The sequence below is a fragment of the Passer montanus genome, unplaced genomic scaffold (genome assembly GCF_014805655.1).
Source record: "Passer montanus isolate IOZ18808 unplaced genomic scaffold, ASM1480565v1 scaffold89, whole genome shotgun sequence".
NCBI classification, from domain to species: Eukaryota; Metazoa; Chordata; class Aves; order Passeriformes; family Passeridae; genus Passer; species Passer montanus.
In genome coordinates this window covers 2328366-2353470 of record NW_024374256.1, presented here as the reverse complement: position 1 = coordinate 2353470, position 25105 = coordinate 2328366, and the positions used below count along the sequence as shown (strand labels likewise).

General features: G+C 52.4%; 1 protein-coding gene across 1 annotated transcript in view; it reads right to left on the bottom strand.

Annotated features, from left to right (window-relative positions):
• The window catches only part of CSMD2 (CUB and Sushi multiple domains 2), a 243818-nt gene that overhangs the window by 11101 nt on the left and 207612 nt on the right, over positions 1–25105 (bottom strand). The window contains exons 44-62 of the mRNA XM_039733794.1: positions 24868–25045; positions 24145–24290; positions 22551–22631; positions 21517–21630; positions 20821–21009; positions 20060–20206; positions 19218–19406; positions 17486–17671; positions 16756–16950; positions 14654–14827; positions 13647–13820; positions 10883–11056; positions 9869–10057; positions 8009–8182; positions 6930–7112; positions 5297–5473; positions 3588–3767; positions 1954–2127; positions 773–946 (exon numbers count right to left, since the gene is read on the bottom strand). Of these exons, the coding sequence (XP_039589728.1) occupies positions 773–946; positions 1954–2127; positions 3588–3767; positions 5297–5473; positions 6930–7112; positions 8009–8182; positions 9869–10057; positions 10883–11056; positions 13647–13820; positions 14654–14827; positions 16756–16950; positions 17486–17671; positions 19218–19406; positions 20060–20206; positions 20821–21009; positions 21517–21630; positions 22551–22631; positions 24145–24290; positions 24868–25045 (3198 nt within the window). The remainder of the gene's footprint in view (positions 1–772; positions 947–1953; positions 2128–3587; positions 3768–5296; positions 5474–6929; positions 7113–8008; positions 8183–9868; positions 10058–10882; positions 11057–13646; positions 13821–14653; positions 14828–16755; positions 16951–17485; positions 17672–19217; positions 19407–20059; positions 20207–20820; positions 21010–21516; positions 21631–22550; positions 22632–24144; positions 24291–24867; positions 25046–25105) is intronic.

Sequence of the window (25105 nt, the reverse complement as noted above, 5' to 3'; positions counted from 1 at the left end):
ATTGGAGTTAATTAAAATAAACGTGTAGGCCTTGATGAAGTTAAGAGTTAGTAGTTAACTAGTAATAGATTGCTTGTCAACACAATGTTTGGTTAGCTGGGTTTATAATGAAGAATCTAGAAACTGATAAATAGCTTTAGGAGGATTGCTTGTCAACACAATGTTTGGTTAGCTGGGTTTATAATGAAGAATCTAGAAACTGATGAATAGCTTTAGGAACATAAGACAATTGTGGGCCTCCTCTGCTCTGAAACCAGTTGAAGACAGGGAATGGGAGTTCTACCAAAGGATCATTTGTCATATTTGCATTGAAAAAGTAGAAAGGTCAGAAGGAGGAAGACTTCATTTACTTCCTCATTTTGGGACCCCCTCCCCATGAAAGGGACCACGGACCCATTTCAAGGAACAAACTACACATGCTTAATAGCATTAGAACTAATTAGCATACAAAGTGGGGAATGGGCTGTACCAAAATCATGAATATGTATTTGTATTTTGGGTATTCAATACTTGTATAGATAAAAAGGGTCTGTAATCACGTGTAAAGTGCAGTGTGTATTTGGGAGCTATCCCACAGCTGCCCTGGCAATAAACACACACCTTCTAACTTCAAACTGTTCAAACTCTTTGTCCATCACAGCTGGATATCGGTACTAGATCAATATCCATATTTTTTAAATAAATCACTCCTCCCATCCTGATCTGCAAGGACCAGGGGGTTGGGATTGGAAGTGAAGAGAGCCCCCAGACCCTGCAGCTGGGCCCCCCTTACCGATGCAGCTGGGCTGGGTCCCGCTCCAGGTGCCGTCGGACTGGCAGAACCTCCGCGCCGACCCCACGAGCACCAGCGGGGCCAGGCAGGAGAAGGACACGGACGAGCGGTAGGTGAAGCCTCGGTCCTCCCTCCTGCCCTGGGCTGGGGTCCCCGGGTCCCCACAGAACACGGCTGCAACAGCAGAGGGACACGGAGGTGGCCACAGACCCCTCAGGAATGTCACATCCCATCCAGCCCATCCAGCTCCATGATTAGCTCAGGAATCAGGGGTGGCAGAAGGCATTGCTGGCTGCATTCCTTGTAATTATCTCCTTTTGTCAGTGGTTGTTAATTAACTTCCACCTTCTCCCCCGGATTTGCCTTTTTTTCCCCCCTCTTTTTTCTCCCCTAATTGCACGGTGTCACTTTGTTCCTTGGCTCTGTGTCACACGGAAAGCCCACTAATTATCCCAGATCCTGGGAAAGGTGTGAGGAACAGTGAGGGGTCTGTGGGATTTAATATGAAAATGGATATTGTGCAGCTGGAAAAGGAACTCAGAGCTGCCTTCAGCATCAGGAGATGTTTAATTCCCTTTTTTGTTTGGTGTTTGCTGTTGTGTCAAACCTACCCAACCCCACAAAACACTCCCAACTTCTGCTGCAGCACGGTGCCCTTTGCCAAAGGATTTTTTGGCAGTTCCAGGAATCCTGACTGCAGAAGATTGGGTCACTGAGACCAAACACCCAGTTTTGAGGATATTTTGTAGGCAGGAACACGGAAAATGCCTGGATTCATCCCAAAAGTGGCACCGCCCTTCTGTAACAGGGGTAGAGTGACCACCAGTGTCCCTGGAGTGACCACCAGTGTCTCTGGCGTGACCACCAGTGTCCCTGCCTCCTCCCTACACATACCAAACCAAGGTTCCCAAAAAACCAAGCCATGAGGGAGCTGGGAGAGCAGCCAGACTTTGGCTCCAGACTCCTGAAGCATCACCACGGCACCAAAAATTCCCACTCCAGCTGCTGGAAAACTCCATTTAGGAACAGGGCACGAAGCACAGCACGATCCCTCTAAACCCTGAGCTGCCAAACCAGTGACGCAGAGCTTGGGAAAAAAGGTTGGGAAAAGCCCCAAAAAGCTGGATTTGAAGCAGAATCCTGCTGATTCCTGGTGGGAAAGAGGGAAGCTGCCTACTCACGGAAGCACTGGGGGATCTCCCCGCTCCAGGAGCCGTTGCCCTCGCAGGTGAGCACGGCGGGCAGGGACAGCTGGTAGCCCTCCAGGCAGGCGTAGCTGATGCTGGAACCCCAGGTGAAATCTGATCCCACCACCTTCCCGTTGGGAATGGCCTGCGGAGCTCTGCAGGTGATGGCTGGAGGAGAAGGAAAAAGAGGAGGAGGAAGAGAAGGTGGAAAAGGAGGAAAAGGAGGAAAGGGAAAGGAGAAGGTGGAAAAGGAGGAGAAGGAAAAGAAGGAGGGGAAGGAGAAGGAGAAAAAGGAGGAAAAGGCAAAGAAGGAGGAGAAGAAAAAAAAGGAGGAAAAGGAGGAAAAGGCAGAGAAGGAGGAACAGGAAAAGGGGAGAAGGAGAAGGAGAAGGAGAAGGAGAAGGAGAAGCAGAGTCAGGTCTCTCCACTTCTTCATTATTTACATTAACAAGCAAATTCCACGTAGGAGCGAAGTCACCTCCTGATCTCCAAGAGTATCTCCTGGGACTGGCACAAAGTGGGGACAAACCCTTCAAAGTCTGGAGTTCAATCCCAAATTATGAAATATCCTGTGGGAAGGGATCCATGAGGATCATCCAGCCCAAGCCCAGGCCCTGCACAGACACCCCAAAATCCCACTCTGAGAGCATTGTCCAAATATTCCTTGAGATCCTGGGGCTGTGCCCATTCCCTGGGGAGTCTGTTCAGTGCCCCACCACCCTCTGGGGAAGAACATTTTCCTCAACATCTCTACAAATCCGATATTTAAGTCAATGCTCATTCTCAGCTGAAGGTAAAAATCTGCCCTGACATGGTGTGAAAACTCATCCCAGATTTCCCCGAAGATTCACACATTTTGGACAACCTGGCTGAGGCTCAGACAAGCAGTTGAAGCCACAACCTGTCGGGTTTTCACCCACTCTGGGGTGTTTGGAGATGACATTTTTGCAGCGCTCTGCTCTTCAGCTCAGAGGAGCTAAACCTGTGCCTCCAAATGAGACTCTTGGCCACATTCTGGATCATTTCTGCAGCATTTGCTCAGTGCAGTGAATGAAAAAGGAGAGGAAGAATTGCTCTTTACAGCCTCTGAAGGAGCTGGAGTGCATTTGAGGGTTTTTATGTGGCCTGTTTTTATATCAGTCCCGTGACAGGTGAATTTTCCAGATTTTTAAAAGAATGCAGAGATGCTGCCACACATTTTATCTGCGCTGGGGGGTGAGGAAAGGAGATCCAGCCTGCCCAGACACTGCTTTCCTATTTCCCTTTTCTATCTCTGAACCACAGGAGCCGTCTCAGAATAATGAAAAGACTTGCAGGGAACATTTTTCAGATGTTTCTGGGTGATGCCAGCACAGCGTCTGCTGGAAAAACACAATATTTCATCCGAGCTTGATCCGAGTTTTTGTGCAAAATCACTTTACTCCCTGGGCTTTGAAGGAGAAGAGCAATTCCTTCCCTCCCTCCCAGGCACAGATTGATAGCCCTGAACACAGCAAGGTGTTGCTGCTTCCCTGACAAATGCCAAACTTCGGGTGGGACAAGGGATCTGAGGAGCGCCCAGCCAGGCTTCCAGGGAAACTCTGGTGGCCTGCAAAACTTGTCTCCTGCAAGCCCTGCAGGGTTCCTACCCTTGCAGACGGGTTTGGTGCCGTTCCAGGTGCGGTCTTTGGTGCAGGTGAGGGCAGCTGCTCGGTCTGACTCCATCATGAAGCCAGGAGTGCACTGGAACACCACGGATTTGTTGTAGGTGAAGTCACTGCCCAGCCTCAGCCCGTTGGCCGGCACGCCGGGGTCTCCACAGTTGATCACTGCCAAGGAAGGGGAAAAAGGAGAATTTCTGGCAGCTGGAACCACATCTGTGGTGGTCCTGAGTGTTTTTTTCCAGGTGGGATTTAATAAGTTAAATGTGGAGCAGGTTTGTAGCACAGGGTGGAGCTTAATGGCTCATTAAGACCTTGAAAGGAGCTGGATTAACACTCATTAAACTTTAAAGCAAACCCGGGTCAAACCTGGGTGAATGGAAGGCTGTTTGCCCACAGCACTCCCCACTTAGCCCAGTCACTGCCTCTGATGTAAATCCACCTTTGTCACCACCCCGTTCCCAGCCCTGAGGTCACATCCCTGCCCCAGGAATGTCACACTCAGGAGCAGCCCCAGAGAGCCCCCCCCAACTCGGCCAACACCCACTCCCAAAATTATCCCAGAGCTCCCTCCATCCAGCTGGAAAAAGAACCCCAGAGCAAGATTTTTCCATTAGGTCCCAGCAGAATTCCCAGGCTGAGCTGCTGCTGGTGCCAGGCCAGGCTTTAGCAGAGTTTCTCAGGGTGGCACTCTCTTGGTGCCTTAGGATTTGAGCTTTCCTATTTTTCATGTATTTTTAATCCTGCTGTTCTTAGTCTATAACTCTAAAGTCCACACACAGTGGGAGCTGCTGCTTTCCCATTTTGGGCAGACACAACAATTCCTCTCCAGGCCTGGTAATCAAGGACACCTCACTGCCTCAGGCCGTGAGTAAAAGTGAGTTGGGAGGAGCAAACTTGGGGTAAATGACTTCATTACCTAAAGCTGCAATTGGAATTAATTAATCCCCAAAATGCAAATGGACCAAAATTATAAAAGTGTGAAAACCCTTGACCCATCATCGATTTTTGGGTTTAGCCCCTGGGGGGCTTTGTCTGCCCTAAATGTACCTGAAAGCCCTTCAATAAATAGAACTGCTTTTTATTCCCTTAACTTTGTCTGGCCTCTGTTTTTAGGTAGCCCAAAAGGCATCAAGTGGGCACAGCTGGGCCTGGCAGCTCATCCTTGCCCTCTCCCTGTGGCAGGATTCCATCCGTGGTGCCCTGTGAAGGCTGAGCTAGAATAGAGGCTGGACAGAGTTAAAGAATAAAGCAGGGATTTGTTAAAAGGACAGGGGAGGATCCCTATCCTTTTAATAAAGGATCTCCTCAATGGATCCACCTTGGGCAGCACAAGAGCCCAGCCAGGGCTGCACCCAAGATGAACCAAAATGGTCACAAAAATGGGTGACTGGTTGCATCTCACATTTTTAAAAGTTCTGCTCCATTTGCAGATTGGAGTCCATTGTCCAATTCCAGCTTTAGCCCATGAAGTCCCATCCTTCTTGTTCTTCTCTCTCCAGCCCACGTTGTTTGTGTTCGTGGGTCTGAAGTCTGGATCATTTGTCCTTGGTCCCCAGCTGGGGCAGGAATTGTTTTGTCTCCCTGCTCTGTGCAGAGAGCTCCCCATCCCCTGATATGAACCCAGACCCACCCACTAAAGCAGCACAGAACCCGAAAAACACAAACCCTAAAGCTGAGGCAGCGCCAGTGCTCACCAGTGCACTCGGGGCTGCTCCCAGTCCAGGTGCCGTTGACGGTGCAGTGCCTGCTCAGCACCCCTGTGGAGTAATAACCCTCCCTGCACTGGTAGATGATGGAGCTGGAGAACACCAGGCCGTCGTTGAAGATCACCCTGGCATTGCTGGGGGTCCCGGGGTTCCCGCAGGAAATCACTGCCAGGGAAACGGGGGAATTGAAACAACCCAGGGGACACAACCAACCCCAGAACCCCGAGGGGCTCCTCCTGCATTGCCTGTCCTCAGGAAAGGCAAGTTCTGGGACATGAGAGCATTTCTGGGGACACCAGAGGCATTCTGGGGACATGAGAACACTTCTGGGGACACCAGAGCATTCCTGGGGACATGAGAGCATTTCCGAGGACATCAGAGCCATTCTGGGGACATGAGAGCATTTCTGGGGACGCCAGAACTGTTCTGGGGACACCAGAAGTGTTCTGGGGACATCAGAGGAATTCTGGGGACACCAGAGCAGTCCTGGGGACACTGGAGCAGTCTTGGGGACACTGGAAGCGTTCTGGGGACACCAGGGCAGCTCTGAGGACACCAGAAGAACTCTGGGGACAGTGGGGTAGCTCTGGGGACATCAGAGCAATTCTGGGGACACCGAGGCAGTCCTAGGGACAGTGGGCCAACTCTGGGCATACCAGAACAGCTCTGGGGACAGTGGGACAGCTCTGGGGACACTGGGACAGCTCTGTGCACCTCAGAGAATTCTGAAGACATTGGGGCTGCTCTGGAGACACCAGAACATCTCTGGGGACACTGGGGCAGTCCAGGGGACACTGGAGCAGCTCTGGGGACAGTGGGGCAGTTCTGGGGACACCGGGGCAATCCAGGGGACACTGGAGCAGCTCTGGAGAAACCGAGGCAGCTCTGGGGACACTGGGGCAGCTCTGGGGATACCAGGGTAGCTCTGGGGACACTGGGGCAGTCCAGGGGACACTGGAGCAGCTCTGGAGAAACCGAGGCAGCTCTGGGGACACTGGGGCAGCTCTGGGCATACCAGAACAGCTCTGGGGACACCGGGGCAGTCCTTGGGACACCAGGGCAGCTCTGGGGACAGCGGGGCAGCTTTGGGGACACTGGGGCAGCTCTGGGGACACTGGGGAAGCTCTGGGGATACCGGGGTAGCTCTGGGGACAGCAGGCCAGTCCAGAGGACACGCTCTGGAGACACCAGAACAGCTCTGGGGACAGTGGGGCAGCTCTGGGGACACTGGGGAAGCTCTGGGGATACCGGGGTAGCTCTGGGGACAGCAGGCCAGTCCAGAGGACACCGGGGCAGCTCTGGGGCCAGCGGGGCAGCTTTGGGGACAGCGGGGCAGCTCTGGGGACAGTGGGGCAGCTCTGGGGATACCGGGGTAGCTCTGGGGACACCAGACCAGTCCAGAGGACACCAGGGCAGCTTTGGGGACACCGGTCCATTCCAGGGGACACCAGGACAGCTCTGGAGACACCGGGGCAGCTTTGGGGACAGCGGGGCAGCTCTGGGGACAGCGGGGCAGCTCTGGGGCCAGCGGGGCAGCTTTGGGGACAGCAGGGCAGCTCTGGGGACAGCGGGGCAGCTCTGGGGCCAGCGGGGCAGCCCCGGGGCTGTGGCACAGCAGTACCTTCGCACTCGGGCTGCGTGCCGCTCCAGGAGCCGTTGGCGTGGCAGGTCCTCTCGGAGGAGCCCCGCAGGGAGTAGCCGGGCTCGCAGCTGAACCTCACCACGCTGCCCACGTCGAAGGCGTCCCCCAGCCCGATCCCGTGGGAAGGGATCCCGGGGTCGCCGCACACGCCCTGGCTGCCCCCTGCCCAGGGAGAGCACGGGGTCACCAGAGCCACCAGGGCATGGCGGCTCTTGTCACCCGCATCGGGAATTCCACCCCCAGCGGAGCAGCGGAATTCCAAATTAAACATTCCCTGGTTCCAGGAGCCCCCCCGGTTTTGAGCTGGGTGCAAACATGGCCACAACTCCTGAATCCCAAGGTGGAGCCTCCAGCATCACCCCCGGGGGTGTTTCCCCTCCATAAAGGGATTCCCACGTGCTCCAAGCCAGCCCTGAGCAGCTGGCACTCAGGGAACAAGGAGGGGTGGAGCATGGCAGGAAGGGAGTTCAAGGAAGGGAAGGGAAGTTCAGGGAAGGGAGGTGCCTCCTCCTTGAGGCACAAGGAGTAGGTGACGATGGGTGGGAGGTGATGACAATGGCTGGGTGACCAGGAATGGGTGACCATGAATGAGTGACCATGAGTGGATGACCATAGATGGGTGACCATGAACAGGTGACCATGAATGGGTGACTGTGGCTAGCTGGCCATGAATGGGTGACCATGGCTAGCTGACCGTGTCTGGCTGACCATGAATGGGTGACCATGAACAGGTGACCATGGCTAGCTGACCGTGTCTGGCTAACCATGGCTAGCTGACCATGAACGGGTGACCATGAACAGGTGATCATGAATGGGTGACAATGACTAGCTGACTGTGTCTGGCTGACCATGAACGGGTGACCATGGCTAGCTGACCGTGTCTGGCTAACCATGGCTAGCTGACCATGAACGGGTGACCATGAACGGGTGACCATGGCTAGCTGACCATGAACGGGTGACCATGAACGGGTGACCATGGCTAGCTGACCATGAACGGGTGACCATGGCTACCTGACCATGAACGGGTGACCCCTGGTGCCCCTCCCGGGGCCCCTCACCCGAGCAGTGTGGCAGGGAGCCGCTCCAGCGCCCGTCCAGCTGGCACATCCGCGTGGCGTTGCCCACCAGCGTGCGCCTGCCCAGGCAGCTGTACCTGACCACCGAGCCCACCGTGTGCTTGTCCCCCGAGATCTGCGCGTGGGGAGGGGACCCGGGGTGGCCACACGACACCACTGCAAGAGAGACACAGCTTCAGCACCCGGGGAATCCAGAATTCTGGCTTGGGGAGGCTTTAAACGTCGGTTAATGCCAACCCTTTCCATGGGCAGGGATGCTTTTCCCTGTCCAAGCCCTGTCCAGCCTGGCCTTGGACACTTCCAGGGATGGGGACACTTCCAGCTGCTCTGGGCACCTGTGCCAGGGCCTCCCCACCCTCACAGGGAAGTTCAACACACAGGAAACAAAACCACAGGATAATCTTATTTTTTAAAAAAACTTTTAACCCCAGGAATCCAAGGAGTCAGTGGTAAAACTGACCTGGATTTCCAAATGCCCACAAATCCTAATATTTTATGGGAGATAAAATGGAGGAAGGAGGTCCCTTGTGCTCAAGGGGCTGAGGGAGCCTGGGGTTGGGGTTTTAACAGGAATTCCTCCTGGCTGTGGGAACATGGATCATCACTCACCAATTCCCCAGGAACATGCAAGGGGTGAGGACCGGACAAAAGGAGAGGAAAATGTGCCCAAAACTGCTCAATAGGATTTGATGTGGAGGGATAAACATGGAAAAAACAAAAGGAACAATCCCAGCTTTGGAACAGCTCAAGCCAATTGGAATTTCTGGAGTTCTGAGGCCATTCCCAAAGGAAGGGAATGGGACTGCAGCTGGTTTAGTGCCCAAAGGGACAAACTGGTCATGCTGGGGTGGGGCTGATCCTGCCTGCACCTCCCTAAAGCACCTAAAATCCACTCTGGATCCCAAATTCCCAGTGTAAGACTGGGACCCATTCAGGTGAGCCCTCACTCAGGTGAGCCCTCACTCACCCAGGTGTACCCTCAGCCACTCAGGTGAGTTTCCACTCACTCAGGTGAGCCCTCCCTGTGCTCTAGAGCTGCTCCTGCCCTCTCCACCTGCACCATCCCAGCTGGATCCTCTCCTCACCTTCAAAATCCATTGGGATCCACCTGTCCTTAACCCCCTGCAGTAGGATCCTCTCTTCAAATCCCAAAACTCATTAGGATTCCACCTGGAATCCCCCTAAATCCACTGGGATCCACCTGTCGTTACAAAGAGAACCCCTCCAGAAGGATCCTTTCTTCAAACCCCAAAGCCCATTGGGATTCCACCTGGAATCCCCCAAATCCACTGGGATCCACCTGTCCCGACACAGAGAACCCGCTCCAGCAGGATCCTCTCCTCAAACCCCAAAATCCATTGGGATTCCTCCTAGAAATCCCAAAATCCATTGGGATTCCACCCAGAACCCCCAAAATCCATTGGGATTCCACCCAGAACACCCAAAATCCACTGGGATCCACCTGGAACTCCCAAAATCCATTGGGATTCCACCCAGAACCCCCAAAATCCATTGGGATCCACCTCTCCCTACACAGAGAACCCCCTCCAGCAGGATCCTTTCCTCAAACCCAAAATCCATTGGGATTCCACCCAGAACACCCAAAATCCACTGGGATCCACCTGTCCCTACACAGAGAATGCCCTCAACAGGACTCCTCTCCTCAACCCCAAACCCCCTTCCCTGGGAAAACTCCTGAAACCACTGTGGGACCATTCCCAGGTGGATTTTTTTTTGGCGGGGGGGAATTAAATAATAAATAAATAAAATTCATTATTTTCCCTCATGAATCCTGCTAAACCCCGTGGGATGGGCTGGGCAGGGAGCGTTGGGGCCACTTACAAAGGCACTGGGGGAGGGCTCTGTCCCAGGTGCCATCGCCCTGGCACGTCAGGACGTGCGTTCCCAACAAATAAAATCCGTGGATGCACTGATAGGACACGGTGGTGCCGAAGCTGAACCTGTGGGGGCCGCTCGGCTGCACTTGCCGGACGCTGTTTTCCAGGTGCCCGGGGTCAGAACAGTTCACAACTGCAAACAAACAACAGAACAACACCCAAAAAAAATAACGGGAAGCAAAGGGTGGGGCAGAAAATGTGCGGTTCTCCAAAAAAAAAAAAGGGGGGAAGTTGAAGATTTTATGCTGTGATTTAAGTTTGTTTTTTTTTTTCCCTTGAGATTTTTGAGGGTGGGAGTGGAAAAAATTTCTTGTGAAAAGGAGGGGAAAAAGGGAGTCCAGGCAATGCTGCAGGTGTTCACCCAGCAGCAGAGGCTGGATCTCCAGCCCCAAATTGGGATTTAGATTATCCAGCTGGGAATAACTGATCCCAAACTGGGATTTCCATCATCCAGCAGGGAATAATTGATAATCCAGCATGGTCGGAAATCCTGGATTAGGGGAATGCAGAGGGAGGGAGTGCAGGGAGAGGAGGGGATTTGGGAAGTGAACCTGAGTGCTGATCCCATGGGAAAAAGGGAAGAGGGCTCTGCACAAGGCTGTGGGAAGATATTTCCTGGGAAGATAAACGAGGAGGTTGGACAAAGTGATTTGAGGAGGAGCAGAGGAGAGATCCTGATTTTCCATGGACATGGACTGTGACCACCAGGGTGTGCTTGTAGGGCTGTGCCTGCCTTTAACACCCTCTGACCCCAGATTTGGGTCTGATCCCAAATTTCCTTTCCTAACACACTCCAACGCCTTGGAGGACACAGAGAGGCGAGAAAATCCCAAGGTTTGATCCATGGGATTTACAGTGGCCCTGGGATCTCCAACATCCCCTGGACATCCCCTGGGTGGTTCCCAGGGATTTCTGGCTTGGGATCATGGAGAAATCCCCAAGGAAGGGCCGGACTGACCTCGGCAGGAGGGCAGGGTGCTGCTCCACTGGCCGTTGGCCAGGCACTGGGATTGGGAAGCTCCCTCCAGGCGGAAGCCGGGGTTGCACTGGAATTTGGCCACGTCGTTCAGGTTGAACTGGGAGCCCTGGGTGAGGCCATTGGGGGGGTTGCCAGGGTGGCCACAGGTGATGGCTGCAAGGACAAAATGGAAATGTCACTGGATTTATTCCTGGAGAAAAACTGGATTATTCATTGGAAAAAGTTGTGAAGGTAAGAGAGCATAAAACCCCCCACACAATCCCAAACCTCAAAGATTTGGGGTTGAGAGAAAGGTATTTTTGTAGGTCTTAGTGGCACCAGGAATTCCCTGCATCCCAGGCACTGGGATTGGGAAGCTCCCTCCAGGCGGAAGCCGGGGTTGCACTGGAATTTGGCCACGTCGTTCAGGTTGAACTGGGAGCCCTGGGTGAGGCCATTGGGGGGGTTGCCAGGGTGGCCACAGGTGATGGCTGCAAGGACAAAATGGAAATGTCACTGGATTTATTCCTGGAGAAAAACTGGATTATTCATTGGAAAAAGCTGTGAAGGTAAGAGAGCACAAAAAAACTCCACACAATCCCAAAACCTAAAGATTTGTGGTTGAGAGAAGGGGATTTTTGTAGGTCTCAGTGGCACCAGGAATTCCCAGGAATTCCCTGCATCTCTCTCCAGGCAGCTGAGTGCCAGGATCCCACTGATTTACACCACAGAGCCCTCTCCAAAAATCCCAGCTCCTGCTCTTAATCCCACACCACCCCAGGCATCCCAAACTCTGTTCCCTCCCTCTCTCCCCATACCAGTCCTGGCTGCTCCCTGCAGGGCAAAGTTACACCTGGAAGCAGAGAGGAAAGAGGGAAAATAGGAGGAAAATCAGAATTCCAGCAGAGGGCCTGAAGAGATGAAACCTGCACAAGTAGGAGAAACTTTGTGGGAAAATTTTACTTCCAAATCCCTGAAGCGAGGATTTTTTTATTTTTTTAGTTTTTTAGTTTTTTTTTCCCTGAGGTTGCCGTTGGCTTGGGATGAAGTGAAAGGTACAGGAGCTGCTCTGGCAACTCCCAGGGAAGCAAAGCCAATTCCAGCATCCCAAATACTTCTGGGAAGTGGCTGGAACACTCTGCTGTCACCCCAGCAGGTGACACAGGGAGGGCACGGCCCCGCTGCTGGCAGAGCCTTTGATTCCAGCCAGCTCCAGGCCACAAAGGAAACTCAGCATGAGCCACCAGGAGATTCTTGGCTGCCTAAGGAATGTGACATCCTGGGACAGCTGAGGACAAAGTTTTATTGATCATTGTCACACGGAATGTCCTGATTTGTCCATCAGGATGGATTCGGTTTTCCTGGACAGCTGCCAGCACCAGGAGATTGAAGGGAAGACGAAATTCCCACAAAAGATCTGTAACAAATCTGACTGCCCAGGTGGGCTGGAGCACTGGGATGGGGATTTATTCCAAGCTGGTGGCAGGGAGAAATGAGAAACATGGAGTGCTGCAGGAAGCAGGTTTGGGATATCATTCCCCGTGTTTGGAATTGGGAGGGATTCTGTCCCTGGATAAAAACAGGTTTCCCACAGCTCCATAGAGCAGAGGAGGTGACTGCAGCAGGCTGGGAGGGGAAAGACCAGGAGAACTGGGAATGGTGCTGTGCCCTGAGTAGGGTCAATAAAGCCCTGGGGTGCTTCATTCCAGACCCCACCAGAGCTCGGATCAACAATCCCAAATTTCTGTTACCCCCAAGGTCTAATGTGTGCAATAACTCAGAATTCCAGAATGGAATGGTTTGGGATGGAAAGGAGTTTAAAGCCCGTCCCATTCCAGCCCCTGTCATGGGCATGAGAGTAAATTCCACCCTTTCCAACCATTCTTCTCCCAAAAATCTCCAGCAGGATCTCAGACATCTCTCAGATTCTTCCTCCTTCTGCGTGCACAGCCACCCCACAGAAATTTAAGAATAGAAAGATTTGACGAACCCTAAACAATAAAGTAATTGCTAAGAAAGCTACTGACCAACTGGAGTGACACATGAGGTCTGTAAAACTGCCCAAAAAAGAGTTATGTGAATAAAGAATATGGCTTTTTCCTGCATGAAGAAAATGGAGTCTTGATCAGTGTGGTTATCAAGAACAGGTCTTGCTGCTCCAGACCATCATGCTGGCCTCTCACTTGCTCCAGACTAGGTGAACATGAACTTAAGAGCACTTCTGTCTTTAGGAGCACTTCTGTCTCCTGCACCTCATCCTCAAGAGCTGACAGAGGAGTCTGTCAGTCCTCGTTCTTCCTCCTCCTGTGTGCACACCTCGAGGGTGTGAGCTCTGCCCAGCCCTTCCACAACCCCTTCCACAGCCCCTTCCAACCCGTTCCAGGCTGGAATTTCCCCCCAGGGCTGAAGGAATGACAAATACTTCCGCACACAGAAATTTAAGAATAGAAAGATTTGACGAACCCTAACCAATAAAGAAATTAGCAAGAAAGCTACTGACCAACTGGAGTGACACATGAGGTCTGTAAAACTGCATAAAAAGGAGTTATGTGAATAAAGAATAGTGCTTTTTCCTGCACGAAGGAAACGGAGTCCTGTGTGATTTATTCTGATAGAAAAACGCCCCGAACGCGCGTGCACGGCCGCCCCACACCTCGTGGGTGTGAGCTCTGCCCAGCCCCTTCCACAACCCCTTCCACAGCCTCTTCCAACCCCTTCCGGGCTGGAATTTCCCCCCAGGGCTGAAGGAATGACAAGTACTTACGCACACAGACAGGCGTCTTGCCGGACCAGCGGTGGTCCTGCTGGCAGATGCGCACGGACATGCCGATGAGGCGGAAGCCGGGCTGGCACTGGTACACCACGCTGCCACGGTAGTTGTAGTTCTCCCCGTTGATCTGCCCGTTCACAATGGGGCTGGGCACGCCGCAGTGCCCGGCTGGAGGGGGGGAAACAGCAGGAATCAGCTGGGGATCCCAGCAGAGGTGTCCCCAAAAGGCATCACCCGGGTCTCTGCGGGATTGGGGTGAAGAGAAGCCCAGACTGGTTTGGTTGGGTTGGATGGGGACATAAGGGTTGTCCACAGGGACACCTTTCACCATCCCTCATCACTCCAAGCCCTGTCCAACCTCTCCTTGGAGACTTCTGGGAAGGGGCAGCCACAGCTTCTCCAGGCATGGATGAGGTTTGGAGAAGCCCAGACTGGTTGGGTTGGATGGGAACGTAAGGGTTGTCCATAGGGACATCTTCCACCCTGCCAGGTCACCCTGTCCAACCTCTCCTTGGACACTTCCAGGGATGGGGCAGCCCCAGCTTCTCTGGGCATAATGGGGTTCAGAGATGCCCAGACTGGTTTGGGTTGGAAAGGAACATAAGGATTGTCTACAAGGACACCTTCCACCATCCCTGGTCACTCCAAGTCCTCCTTGGAGACTTGCAGGGATGGGGCAGCCCCAGCTTCTCTGGGCAATCCATACCATGCTGTTTATAGGGAAGAATTCATCCCAATATCCAACCCAACCCTATCCTCTTTCAGCTCCAGGCTGTCACCTCAAGACTCTGCTGTCATAAACAAACATCCCCATCCCAAAACTCTCCCAACACCTCACACCTACTGAGGACGCAGGAATCAAACCCTGCCTCCCTTTTACATCCACTCCAAACCCCGCAGGGTGGATATCAGTCCCTAAATCCCCTGTTCCCTCCCGAGGAGCCTCCAGGAGCCTTCCCCACACCCGTGGGTGCCACAGGAGTTTCCCAAGGGACACCTACCCAGACAGCGGACCTCAGCCCCGCTCCAGAGCCCGTTGGCCATGCACTCCCGGACCCGGGAGCCCACCAGGGTGTAGCCAGTGTTGCAGGAGAAGATGGCAGTGGCCCCGTAGCTGGTGAGGGTCCCGATCTTGTTCCCGTTGGGAGGGGTGGGCAGGTCCCCACAGGAGATAACTAGGACAGATCCCAAAGGATAGTGAGAACAGGCTGGGTTTTGAAAGAATGCATCCAGGCACAGCACCAGGAGTTACTGCTGGAGTGGGAAAGTCCATTAAATAATTCCAGGAATTGTCATAATTCCAGAGCCATGTTAGACGAGGTGACAAAAATAAGAGCTGTTAATATTTATGCTTCAGGACACAAGGGAAGCACTAAAGACAGGCTGGGAAGGAACCAAAGGAGTTTTTCACACCAGAACTTCCTCACACAGGACTATTTTTCTGTCATTAAAATGCTGATTCCCAGAAAACCCAGGAATCAAGGAATGGGGTGGGTTGGAAGAGACCTTAAAGGCCATGAGCAGGGACATCTCCCACTGGGCCAGGTTGCTCCAAGCCCTGTCCAGCCTGCCCTTGGAATGGCACAAAGTTTCCAGTTAAAAGGGACATCCAGCTTTCCCCCACAAGCCAAAATCCAGAAATCTGCAGATCCCAGCTGGGTTTGTGGGATGTAAGAGCCCCTGCAAACCCAACTCCCCCTCAGAACTCCAGCTCTTGATTTTATCTTCATTTTCTCTGCCTTCAAGCTCTGCAAACCCTCCAGAGCTCCCGCTGGGTGCTCCTGACCTCGGGGCACTGCCAAGATCCTGTCACTTGGATTTAGGTGGCAATAAGGCTGAGGGAACAAAAGGAGGTCAGGCTCCTGCTCCCAGAACCAGAGGAAGAGCTGGCAGGGGGAAAAGTACATCTGTCACCCACGCCAGCAGCCACAGCTCCACAAACAAAGGCAGGCAGCAGGGAAGGAGAGATTTTGCTGCCTCTGTCTGCACTTGGAGAGAAAAACTCTCCACCTCTGACAAAAGGAGAGATCCAAAGCACAGCAGTGGTGTCAGAACAACTGAGAGCTGCTGGTGTGCCGCGTTGGGTTTGATTTGCAGGTGACACTGTTACCCTTGTAAACCTGGTGTTTGTGTGAGAGCTGAGGCTTGACAGCAGAATTCTTTATTTTTCCTCCTTAAAAGCCCTGACTTCAGAGCAGCTGTGACACAGAAGCTGCTGGGACCCCACAGCAACAGCTGAGCTGAAGGGCTTGAGATCCCAGAGAAGTGCTGGGATTAAACCAGGAATCACATGCAGGCATCTCCCTGCATCCCAGCTCCTTTCCAGCAGCTCTGCTGCCTCCACCTCAGCTGCTGCCAGGAGTAATTAAGTCCTACACAACAGCATGGACACCTTCCATTATCCCAGTTTGCTCCAACATGGCCTGGGACACTTCCAGGGATGGGGTGGGTTGGAAGGGATGGAGCAGCTACAGCTCCTCGGGGAAATCCATCCCAGCCCCTCCCTGCCCTCACAGGGATGGATTTCCTCCCAAAATCTGCACCAAACCATCCCATTCTGAACCCAAGGGGCACCATCTCCTTGGTTATCACGGTCACCCACCAGCACCATCCTGAAACCCCCAAGGCTGGGATTTGTTGAGCCAAAAAATAAAACCAACCCTGGTGACACTGCCCTGGGAAATCCATCCCAGCTCTCACAGGGATGGATTTCCTCCCAAAATCTGCACCAAACCATCCCATTCTGAACCCAAAGGGCACCATCTCCTTGGTTATCCACAGTCAGCAACCAGGACCATCCTGAAACCCACAGGGCTGGCATTTGCTGAGCCCAAACACAAAACCAGCCCCTGGTGAAGCTGCCCTGTAAAATCTATCCCAACCCCTCCCTGCCCTCCCAGGGATGGATTTCCTCCCAAAATCTGCACCAAACCATCCCATTCTGAACCCAAGGGGCACCACCACAGAATGAGCCAGGCTGGAAAGGACCTTTGAGACCATCAAGTCCACCACCAGCACCACCCTGAATCCCCCAGGGCTGCCATTTGCTGACCCAAAAACCAAAACCAGCCCCGGCGCCACCCGGGGGTGCCCCTGCTCTCACTTTTACAGGTGGGCACGGGCTCCCCGATGCTCCAGGTGCCGTTGGCCTGGCAGCGGATCACCCTCTGGCCCGTGTAGTAGTAGCCAGGGTCACAGATGAGCATCAGCTGGGCGTTGTAGTGGTACTGCACCTCGTAGGTGAGGCGCCAGCGGCCGTGCTCCACCGCGATGCTGCTCACGTCGGGGCACGTCACGGCTGAGGGGGAAAATGGCACGCAGTTGGTTAAGTGAGGTTCTAACGCAGCAAAAGTTCCAGCTGTGGTGGGTTTTTAGTGAGGGGTGTATCGCCTGGTGGGGCTGTGGTTGAGAATTGAAAGGAAAATGTTGTGGGTGATGTTGTAAGTGGTGATGGTGCCTGAAATCCGAAGTGAAAAACCGCGTGCAATGGTGTTAAAATCATCAAATGGGAACCAAGGACACCTCGCTGCCCCAGGCCCTGAGAAATGGAAACAAAACTGAGTTGGGGGGGAGCAAACTTGGGGTAAATTACTTCATTACCTGAAGCTGTAATTGGGAGATTAACCCCCAATACGCAAATGAACCAAAATTATAAAAGTGTGAAACCTGTGACCCATTGTCCACTTTGGGTGCAGCCCCTGAGGGTTCTGTCTGCCCTAAACGCTCCTGAAGCTCTTCAACAAATACAACTGCTTGATGCTTTTTAATTTTGTCTGGCCTCTGGGTAGCCCCAAAGGCATCTCTGCAGGCTGGGCAGCCCAAAGCCCACTGACCCAGGCACAGGGGGGGCTGGTTCCCGTTGCTCCACACTCCCTCCTGCAGGCACTCGGCGCTGGGCTCGGCGCCCGGCTGCAGCTGAAAGCCCTGGTTGCACTGGTACACGGCCTTGGTGCCCACTGTGTACTCCTTCCCAAAGACAACCCCGTTCCTTGGGGCTCTGGGAACTCCACAGGACAGAGCTGGGGAAAAAAAAATTGAAAATAAAAAAATCAGGGAGTTGTTGTTTTTATCCCAAACCGAAACCCCAGATCCTGAACTTTCCTACAGACACTGCAGGGAGTGCCCACCCTTCATAAAGAACCAGCAAAGCCAACCCTGAATCCCAGTTTCTCCTGGGAGGCTCTGGCTCACACTTCCCACGGGATCTGTCCCACAGGATGCACCAGCAGAGTGCTCTGGGTTTCCAGGTGGAGATAAAGGATCTGACAGTGGGAACGCTTTGTGTTCACACCCCACAGCAGCACCGACCCCAAACACCTCTCCAGGAGCACTTCTGCATTACACAAAGCAGCAAATTGTGTAATTATGTTGTAGCAGAAGAGAGGCTAAATTTAGCCTCATGGCTGAGGAGGTAGAGGGGGGAAATTTGTGGGAAAAATGGGAAAGCAGGCACGGTGCCAGGCGGCTGCTGGAGATGGCAGCGCTCTGGAGGGGAGGCTCTGCACCATTCCTGCTGGGATCCTGGGCTCAGGGGGCAGGGCAGGGAGGGGACAGCCAAAATACACAAAGAATCACTGTCATTTATGCTGTTACCCTTTTTCCCAACCCTGCCAGCGCTGGGAAATGTCCCCAGATCTGTTTCTCCAGCAGCATGAGGAGGAGGAGGGAAAGCAAATCCAGATCTGACTCCGAACCCACCCTGTGGTACCCATCCCTCTCCAAGCCTGGCTCTGGGGAAAAGGCAGATCCACTTCCCTCCTGTCTGGACAGGGTGGAATGCCAAGGGAAGAGCAGCCAGGACTTGGGAAGCTCCACTGGGAAGCTCCTGAAGGCTCTGTGGGGCTGGGAGAGGAGCAGAACCTGCCAGGAGACTCAGCCCTAACCCCTGATCCCAATATCTGCCCGTGTTTCCCATTCCCTCCTGGGGCAACCCCAGCTCAGCTCCCGAGCTCTTCTCCAGAGCCACCCCAAAACATTCCCCTTCCTGGTGTTCCCTGTGCACAAAAACTGGGCTGGAAAAGCAGGAAAAGTCACTTTTGGTGACATGGAGCCCAGTGAGGGCTGGAGAGCCCAAACTTTGCCTGTGCAGCAGCAGCAGCAGAGCCCTGGGTCTTTCCCCATGTTTTTATCCCATTCCTGCCACAGCATGGAGCAGGATCCCAGAGCAGCTGGCAGGTGCTGGAATTCTGAGAGGTTTCAGCAGCTCCAGAGGCAGGATCAGGCCCATCCCTGGCAGCACTGATGGTGACAGGAGTGTCACTGCAGCGAGCTCGGGGCTGGCCAATCCCTCTCCAAGGCCTGGTGTCTAGACAGGCTGCCAGGCTGAATACCAATGGCTCTCCCAGGGAAAAGAGGGCACCTGGAAAATCCAACCTTTTCCCTGCTGCTCTTTTCCAGCTCCCAGTCATTCCCTTCCCTCTTTGCCATCTATTCCCAAAGCCCTGGAGACGAGGATCTCCCCTCAGCGCTCCGAGCCTGTTCTCAACATGGAATTACGCAAATATTGGGGTTTTTTTCACTGCTTTTCAAGGGACTCTCAGAACTCGATCCCATCCCTGCTCTCACCTTGGCACAGGGGGATGGCCTCCCTCCAGTGGAAGTGGCCCTGGGGGTGCTGGCTGCAGGTGGTGGTGCTGTGTCCCACCAGGCGGTAGCCGGCGTCGCAGCCGAAGCGCACGGAGCTGCCGGGGCGCAGCCCGGAGTGGCTCAGGATCATCCCGTGGGCTGGAGGCTGTGGGAGGCTGCAGTAGGGAGCTGGGAAAAGCAAACCAGTCACAGGATGAGCAGCAGCGGAGTCATTCCCTTCCCACTCCCAGGAATTACACTGAGCTTCCCCAAAAACCACAAAACAAAAATCAGCGATGGATAAACGCGGAGTCGAGCGGGGATGGAGTGCAGGGCTCTGGTCTGAGCCTCACCCAGCTCCAGGAATTCCTGGTTATTAAATATTCCTTTAATTCATTACCAGCCATTCCTGATAATTAAATATCCCTTAATTCATTTGCTGAGCAAAGCCTGGACAGACTTTTCCAGTGCCTGGCCACCCCCTCATCCAGAAACCTTTCCCAATATCCAGCCCCTGGCATCAGTGACTCCATATCAGGCTTCTGATTCTGAAGAGTGGTTGGGAAATGAGCCAAAGCTCCAAGGTTTCTCCCTGGAATTTCTCCTGACTGTGATCCCACATTCCTGGTCCTGATTGTTACAGAGTGGTTGAGACTGAGCCAAAGCTCCAAGGTTTCTCCTGGACAGACCCTGCTTTTCCCGACCTCCCCAGCTCGGAACGCGCCCGCCTTTGTGCCTGCCTTGGCAGTGCCTGCCCTGACAGCTGGATCTCTGCAGGAATTCCATGGGTTCTCCTGCCTGTGGAGCTGCTCCTGCCCCTGGCAGAGGCAGCTGGGACTCACCAGAGTAGCGGATTTTGAAGCCTTTCCTGTTGTAGGCGTGGTCGGAGGACCAGCGCAGGAAGACGCTGTTCCCGCTGCTGGTGACGGTCAGAGGGGACGAGTAATTCCCACTCAGGGACAGCAGCAGGGGGCTCTGCCCAGAGGGACCTGCCAGGGAGAGGGGAGAGGGAAAAGGGGAAAGTCACAGCAGCCATGGAACCACTGGTGGGGCTCGGTGTCCCTGCAGGAGGAACAGGCACAGGGAGATTTCCCTGAGGAAAGGCAGCTCCCAGCTCCCTGGGGAGCTGCTCATGCTGCTCCTGGGATCCAAGAGCAAAGCTGATCCCAGGAAAGGCAGGATTTCACTCAGGTCCTCATGGTGACCCCAAAAGCACCAGCACAGTCCCTGTGCCTGCACTCTTCATCCTGAGAATCAAGCCCCCACCCCATTCCCAAGAACTCCTGGGGCTGCAGAATCTGCTCCCTGTGGCCTTCAGGGATGAGAATTCCCCCTTTCCCAACTCACCCCCTGCAGCAATCTCTGCTGCCATCCCTCTCCCAACTCCTGCCCCTTGGAAAAATCCTTCAGATCCATCCCAAAAAAATCAAATTGTAGCTGTTTCCTTATGCCAGGAATCAGTGAGGAGCTTTCTGGAAGGCCAGCAGGAGGCTCCAGGTGGGAAGCTGGCCCTGGAATGCTCCTTCCCCTTTGACTGCCATGGGATTATGGAATGCCAGGAAGGTTTGGGATGGAAGGCAGGTCAGAGGGGGGAATCTCTCACCATCAAAGATTTCAAACTCATCAAACTGCTTCTCGCTGAGGAAGTACTCGATGGTGAGGGAGATGTTGTAGCCTGGCTCCACCTTCACCACCCAGGAGCAGGTCTGGAAGTGGGGGTAACTTCCCAGGAAGCTCTGGCTCAGGATGACCCCGGTGGAATCCGTCATCAGCTGGTTCATGGGGCAGTGCACTGGGAATGGAAAAATGAACATGAAATGAACATTTTTCAGAGGAAGGATGGAAGCACAAGGTCTGTCCTGATGAGCCAGCTCAAGGCAGAGCACGACCCCCGCACACCTTGAGCCCTGGGGCTCAAAGAATCCCAAAATCCCACAAATCCCAACAATTGTCACACTCAAAGAAAGGAGCAAAAAGCAGCAAAGCCAACAAAGCATTCCCACTGCCTCAGCTCACACCTCTCCCAAAACGAGCAGCACCACAACCAGAACTCTCCTGAGGCACAAAAACCTCTCCAGGAATATCTGGAAACTCTGTTAGAACAAAAGCTGGAACCACAGCTCATCCCATGGGATTGTTAACTGGGACATGAGAACTCCAATTCCTGCTCAGGGGGTGTCTCACTCCCTCCTCCCAAAATCCCACACTCCTGCAGGTGGGAAAATGAACCCCAAGGATGAAAAATGTGCCAAAAAAACCTTCCCTGAGCAGGGGAATCTGGGATTTGTGGAAGTTTTACCTTCACAGGTGGGTGGGGGCCCCTCAAACTGCAGGTGGGTGCCCAGTTTGCAGGTGAGGATTTCATTCCCAATCAGGGTGAAGCCAGGAAGGCACCGGTACCTGACGATGTCACCTGGGAAGGGATGGAAAACAGGGATGGGAGGGGGAAATGCACCCAAAAAAGGGGAAATTATGGGATAAAAGGTGGAATAGAAGGATAAACCAGGGGATTGCAGAGATAAAAGGGGAAATGGAGGGATAAAAAGGGGAAATAGGGAGATAAAAGGGGGAAATAGGGGGATAAAAGGTGAAATAGAGGGATAAAAGGGGAAAATGCAGAATAAAGGGGTAAATATTGGAATACAAGGGGTAAATGCAGAAATAAAAGGGGTAGGTGCAGAAAAAAGGGGTAAATACAGGAATAAAAGGGGGAAATGCAGGAATAAAAGGAGTAAATCAGAAATAAAAGGCTAGGAAAGCCATGCTGGAGTCACCCTGGGAAAACTCCTGTCACCACACCAGATTTGGGAATTATTCCAAGTGCAGACTCCCCTCAAAGAGAGCAGCCAGGGTGAGAAGCTGCTCCAAGAAAAATCCTGGCTGCAGCCACTTCAAAATGTGGATGACAAAAAAAAAAAAACCCAAAAAAATCACAAAAAACCTCCTGAAAGATCCCCAAAAAGCAGAATAAAGGCTCTAAAGCTTCATGTGCAACACCTGAGAAATGTCATTATTCCCAAAGACTCCTGAGAGATTCCAAACAGGCTCAAATCTCTCCCAAAAAATCCATTTTTCCAGGGAGGAAAAGGCACCTGAGAAATGTCATTATTCCCAAAGACTCCTGAGAGATTCCAAACAGGCTGAAATCTCTCCCAAAAATCCATTTTTCCACGGAGGAAAAGACTGGGAAAAACACGAATACTTCGATGCTGCTTTTGATGTTGACCTCCCATGGAAAAACCTCCTGGAAAACCAGGATTTGGGGGGGAAAAATGCACTCCCAGGAGCTGGAGAGGTGGGAATGAGGATGAGGAGGATGAGGGAAGGTTTTACCAATGTTGAACTCCTCGTTCTCCGTGACGATCTCGGCGTTGGGAACGATGGTGGGAGGCTGGCAGCGGAACAGCTGGAAGGCTGGGAGGGCAAGGGAAGAGTGGCACATCCTGAAGGCAGCCTGATGGAAGCAGGAAAATCCTCCCTCCCCACCAGGAAATTCTTCCCTCCTCACCAGGAAAATCCTTCCTTTCCACAAGAAAATTCCTCCCTTTCAACATGGAAATTCTTCTCTCTCCACCAGGAAAATCCCCCCTTTCCACCAGGAAAATCCTCCTTTTCCACCAGGAAAATGCTCCCTCTCTACCAGGAAAATCCTTCCATTCCACATGGAAATTCCTCCCTTTCCACATGGAAATTCCTCCCTCTCCACCAGGAAAATCCTCCCTTTCCACAAGGAAAATGCTCCCTTTCCACAAGGAAATTCTTCCCTCCCCACCAGGAAAATCCTCCCTTTCCACATGGAAATTCCTCCTTTTCCAACAGGAAAATCGCCCCTTTCCACAAGGAGAATCCTCCTTTTCCACAAGGAAACTCCTCCTTTTCCAACAGGAAAATCCCCCCTTTCCACAAGGAAATTCCTCCCTTTCCACAAGGAAACTCCTCCCTCCCTCTCCAGGAAAATCCTCCCTTTCCACCAGGAAACAGAATTGGCCAAATCCAACCAAGCCTCTCCCCCAACAAATCCTACAGAGATGAAGGCAGGAATTTGTATCTTGATGTTTCTTCCACCCCAACAGGAAGATTTTGGGTGCTCCTGGATGATGTTTTTCCTTTGGGAATGTCAACTGCAATTTTGGGGATGCTGAAAAAGGATCTTGGTGGCCTCAGTGGAATTTAGTCACCCACCCAGCAGGGAGAGTCCCAGGCTGCTCCAGCACCTCAGAAATGGTGCTCCAGCTCAAAACTCAGATTTTTGATTTTTTTTAAAACTTGGAATTAGTGATTTTTTCCACAAAGAATTCCAAGAGTGAGAATGTTTCCAGCTGCAAATCCTTGGAGTTCTCAGAGTGACTTGAGCAAAGTCCAAGTGAAAAAGGTGAAAAAAGGGCAAAATTTGCAAAACTTTGTGGAAAAAACTGAGCTGGAAAACTTCCTGCAAAAAACTGGACTGAAAAACTCTGTGGGGAAAAAAAAACCAACAACTGGCATGAAAATTTGGTGTAAAAAAACTGGGCTGAAAAATTTCCTGGAATAATCTGGGCTGAAAAACTTCCTAGAAAAAACTGGTTCGAAAAACTTTGTGGAAAAATAACTGGGCTGAAAAACTTCCTGGAAAAACTAGTTTGATAAACTTTGTGGAAAAATAACTGGGCTGAAAAACTTCCTGGAAAAACTAGTTTGATAAACTTTGTGGAAAAATAACTGGGCTGAAAAACTTCCTGGAAAAAAACCTAGTTTGATAAACTTTGTGATAAAAAAACTCGGCTGAAAAACTTCTGGGGAAACCTGGCCTGAAAAACTTCATTGAAAAAAAACTGGGCTGAAAAACTCTGTGGAAAACTTGAGGTTAAAGGGTATTTTTTTGCATTTTCCCAGACCTATTCCCCAATATTCCCAAGGTTTCCCCTCCCAGGAATGCAGCAGCACTGACCATAGAAGTAGATGGCGAAGATGCCTCCGTTGGCGCCGTCGCTGTGGAATTTCAGCAGGACCTGGTTGGAGGAGCTCTGGGCAGATTTCTTGGCTGAGTTGCCTGTGAACACCCCCAGCTGGGGGGCTGTTTGCTGGGGCCCGTCCCTGATGGCAGGAACACAAGGAAAATTAATTTTTCCAAGGATTTAAGCCTAGGAACTCGACCTCCTCCTGCCCTGCATGCCCAGGGACGCCTCCTCATCCTCCTCCCCCTTCCTTATCCTCCCTTTCCCACATCCACATTTCAGACTCCCTGCTCCAGTTTAACCCCTAGAACCTCTCCTGGCTCCCAGCTGATAATCAGAAATGCAAATTTCACTTTTAACCTCAGAAACTGAGGAATTAGGACCTGTTTCCCAAAGGAATTTCATTCCCTGTTTGCCCAGCAGACACGGGAGTATTCTGAAGGTCAGACTTTGTGTGCTACAAGCTCAAAATTTGGTCACAAACTCTTTAATCAGAGCTCCCCTGGCTGCCTAAAGCTGATAATCTCCATTTTTATGCATAAATAATATTTTTATTTATTCATATTAAAAGAAAGTTCAAAAAAATTTTACTTCTCCAAAACACCAGGAAGCTCCCAGCCTGCAAAGGGGATCCCATTCCCAGTTGCTGCTATTTCAAAGCCAGGAGTATTTCCCAAAATGACTTCTTGGAATGACTCCTGACCCTCTGCACCCACCAGACAGTGATGAAGTCGTTGTAGGGCTCTGTCTGCAGCAGGGTGAAGTTCAGGTGGATCCCATATCCCACAGGCACTGTCAGCAGCCAGGTGCAATCCTGGGAATTTGGGTACTGGTTGGGGAAGCCAGGAGAGTAAACTGTCCCATTCTGGGCAGTGACATTGCCCCCACAAGGCACTGCAGGGGAGCAGAGAGAAACACAAACCCAGTGAGCAAATATCCCCTTAAACATCCTTA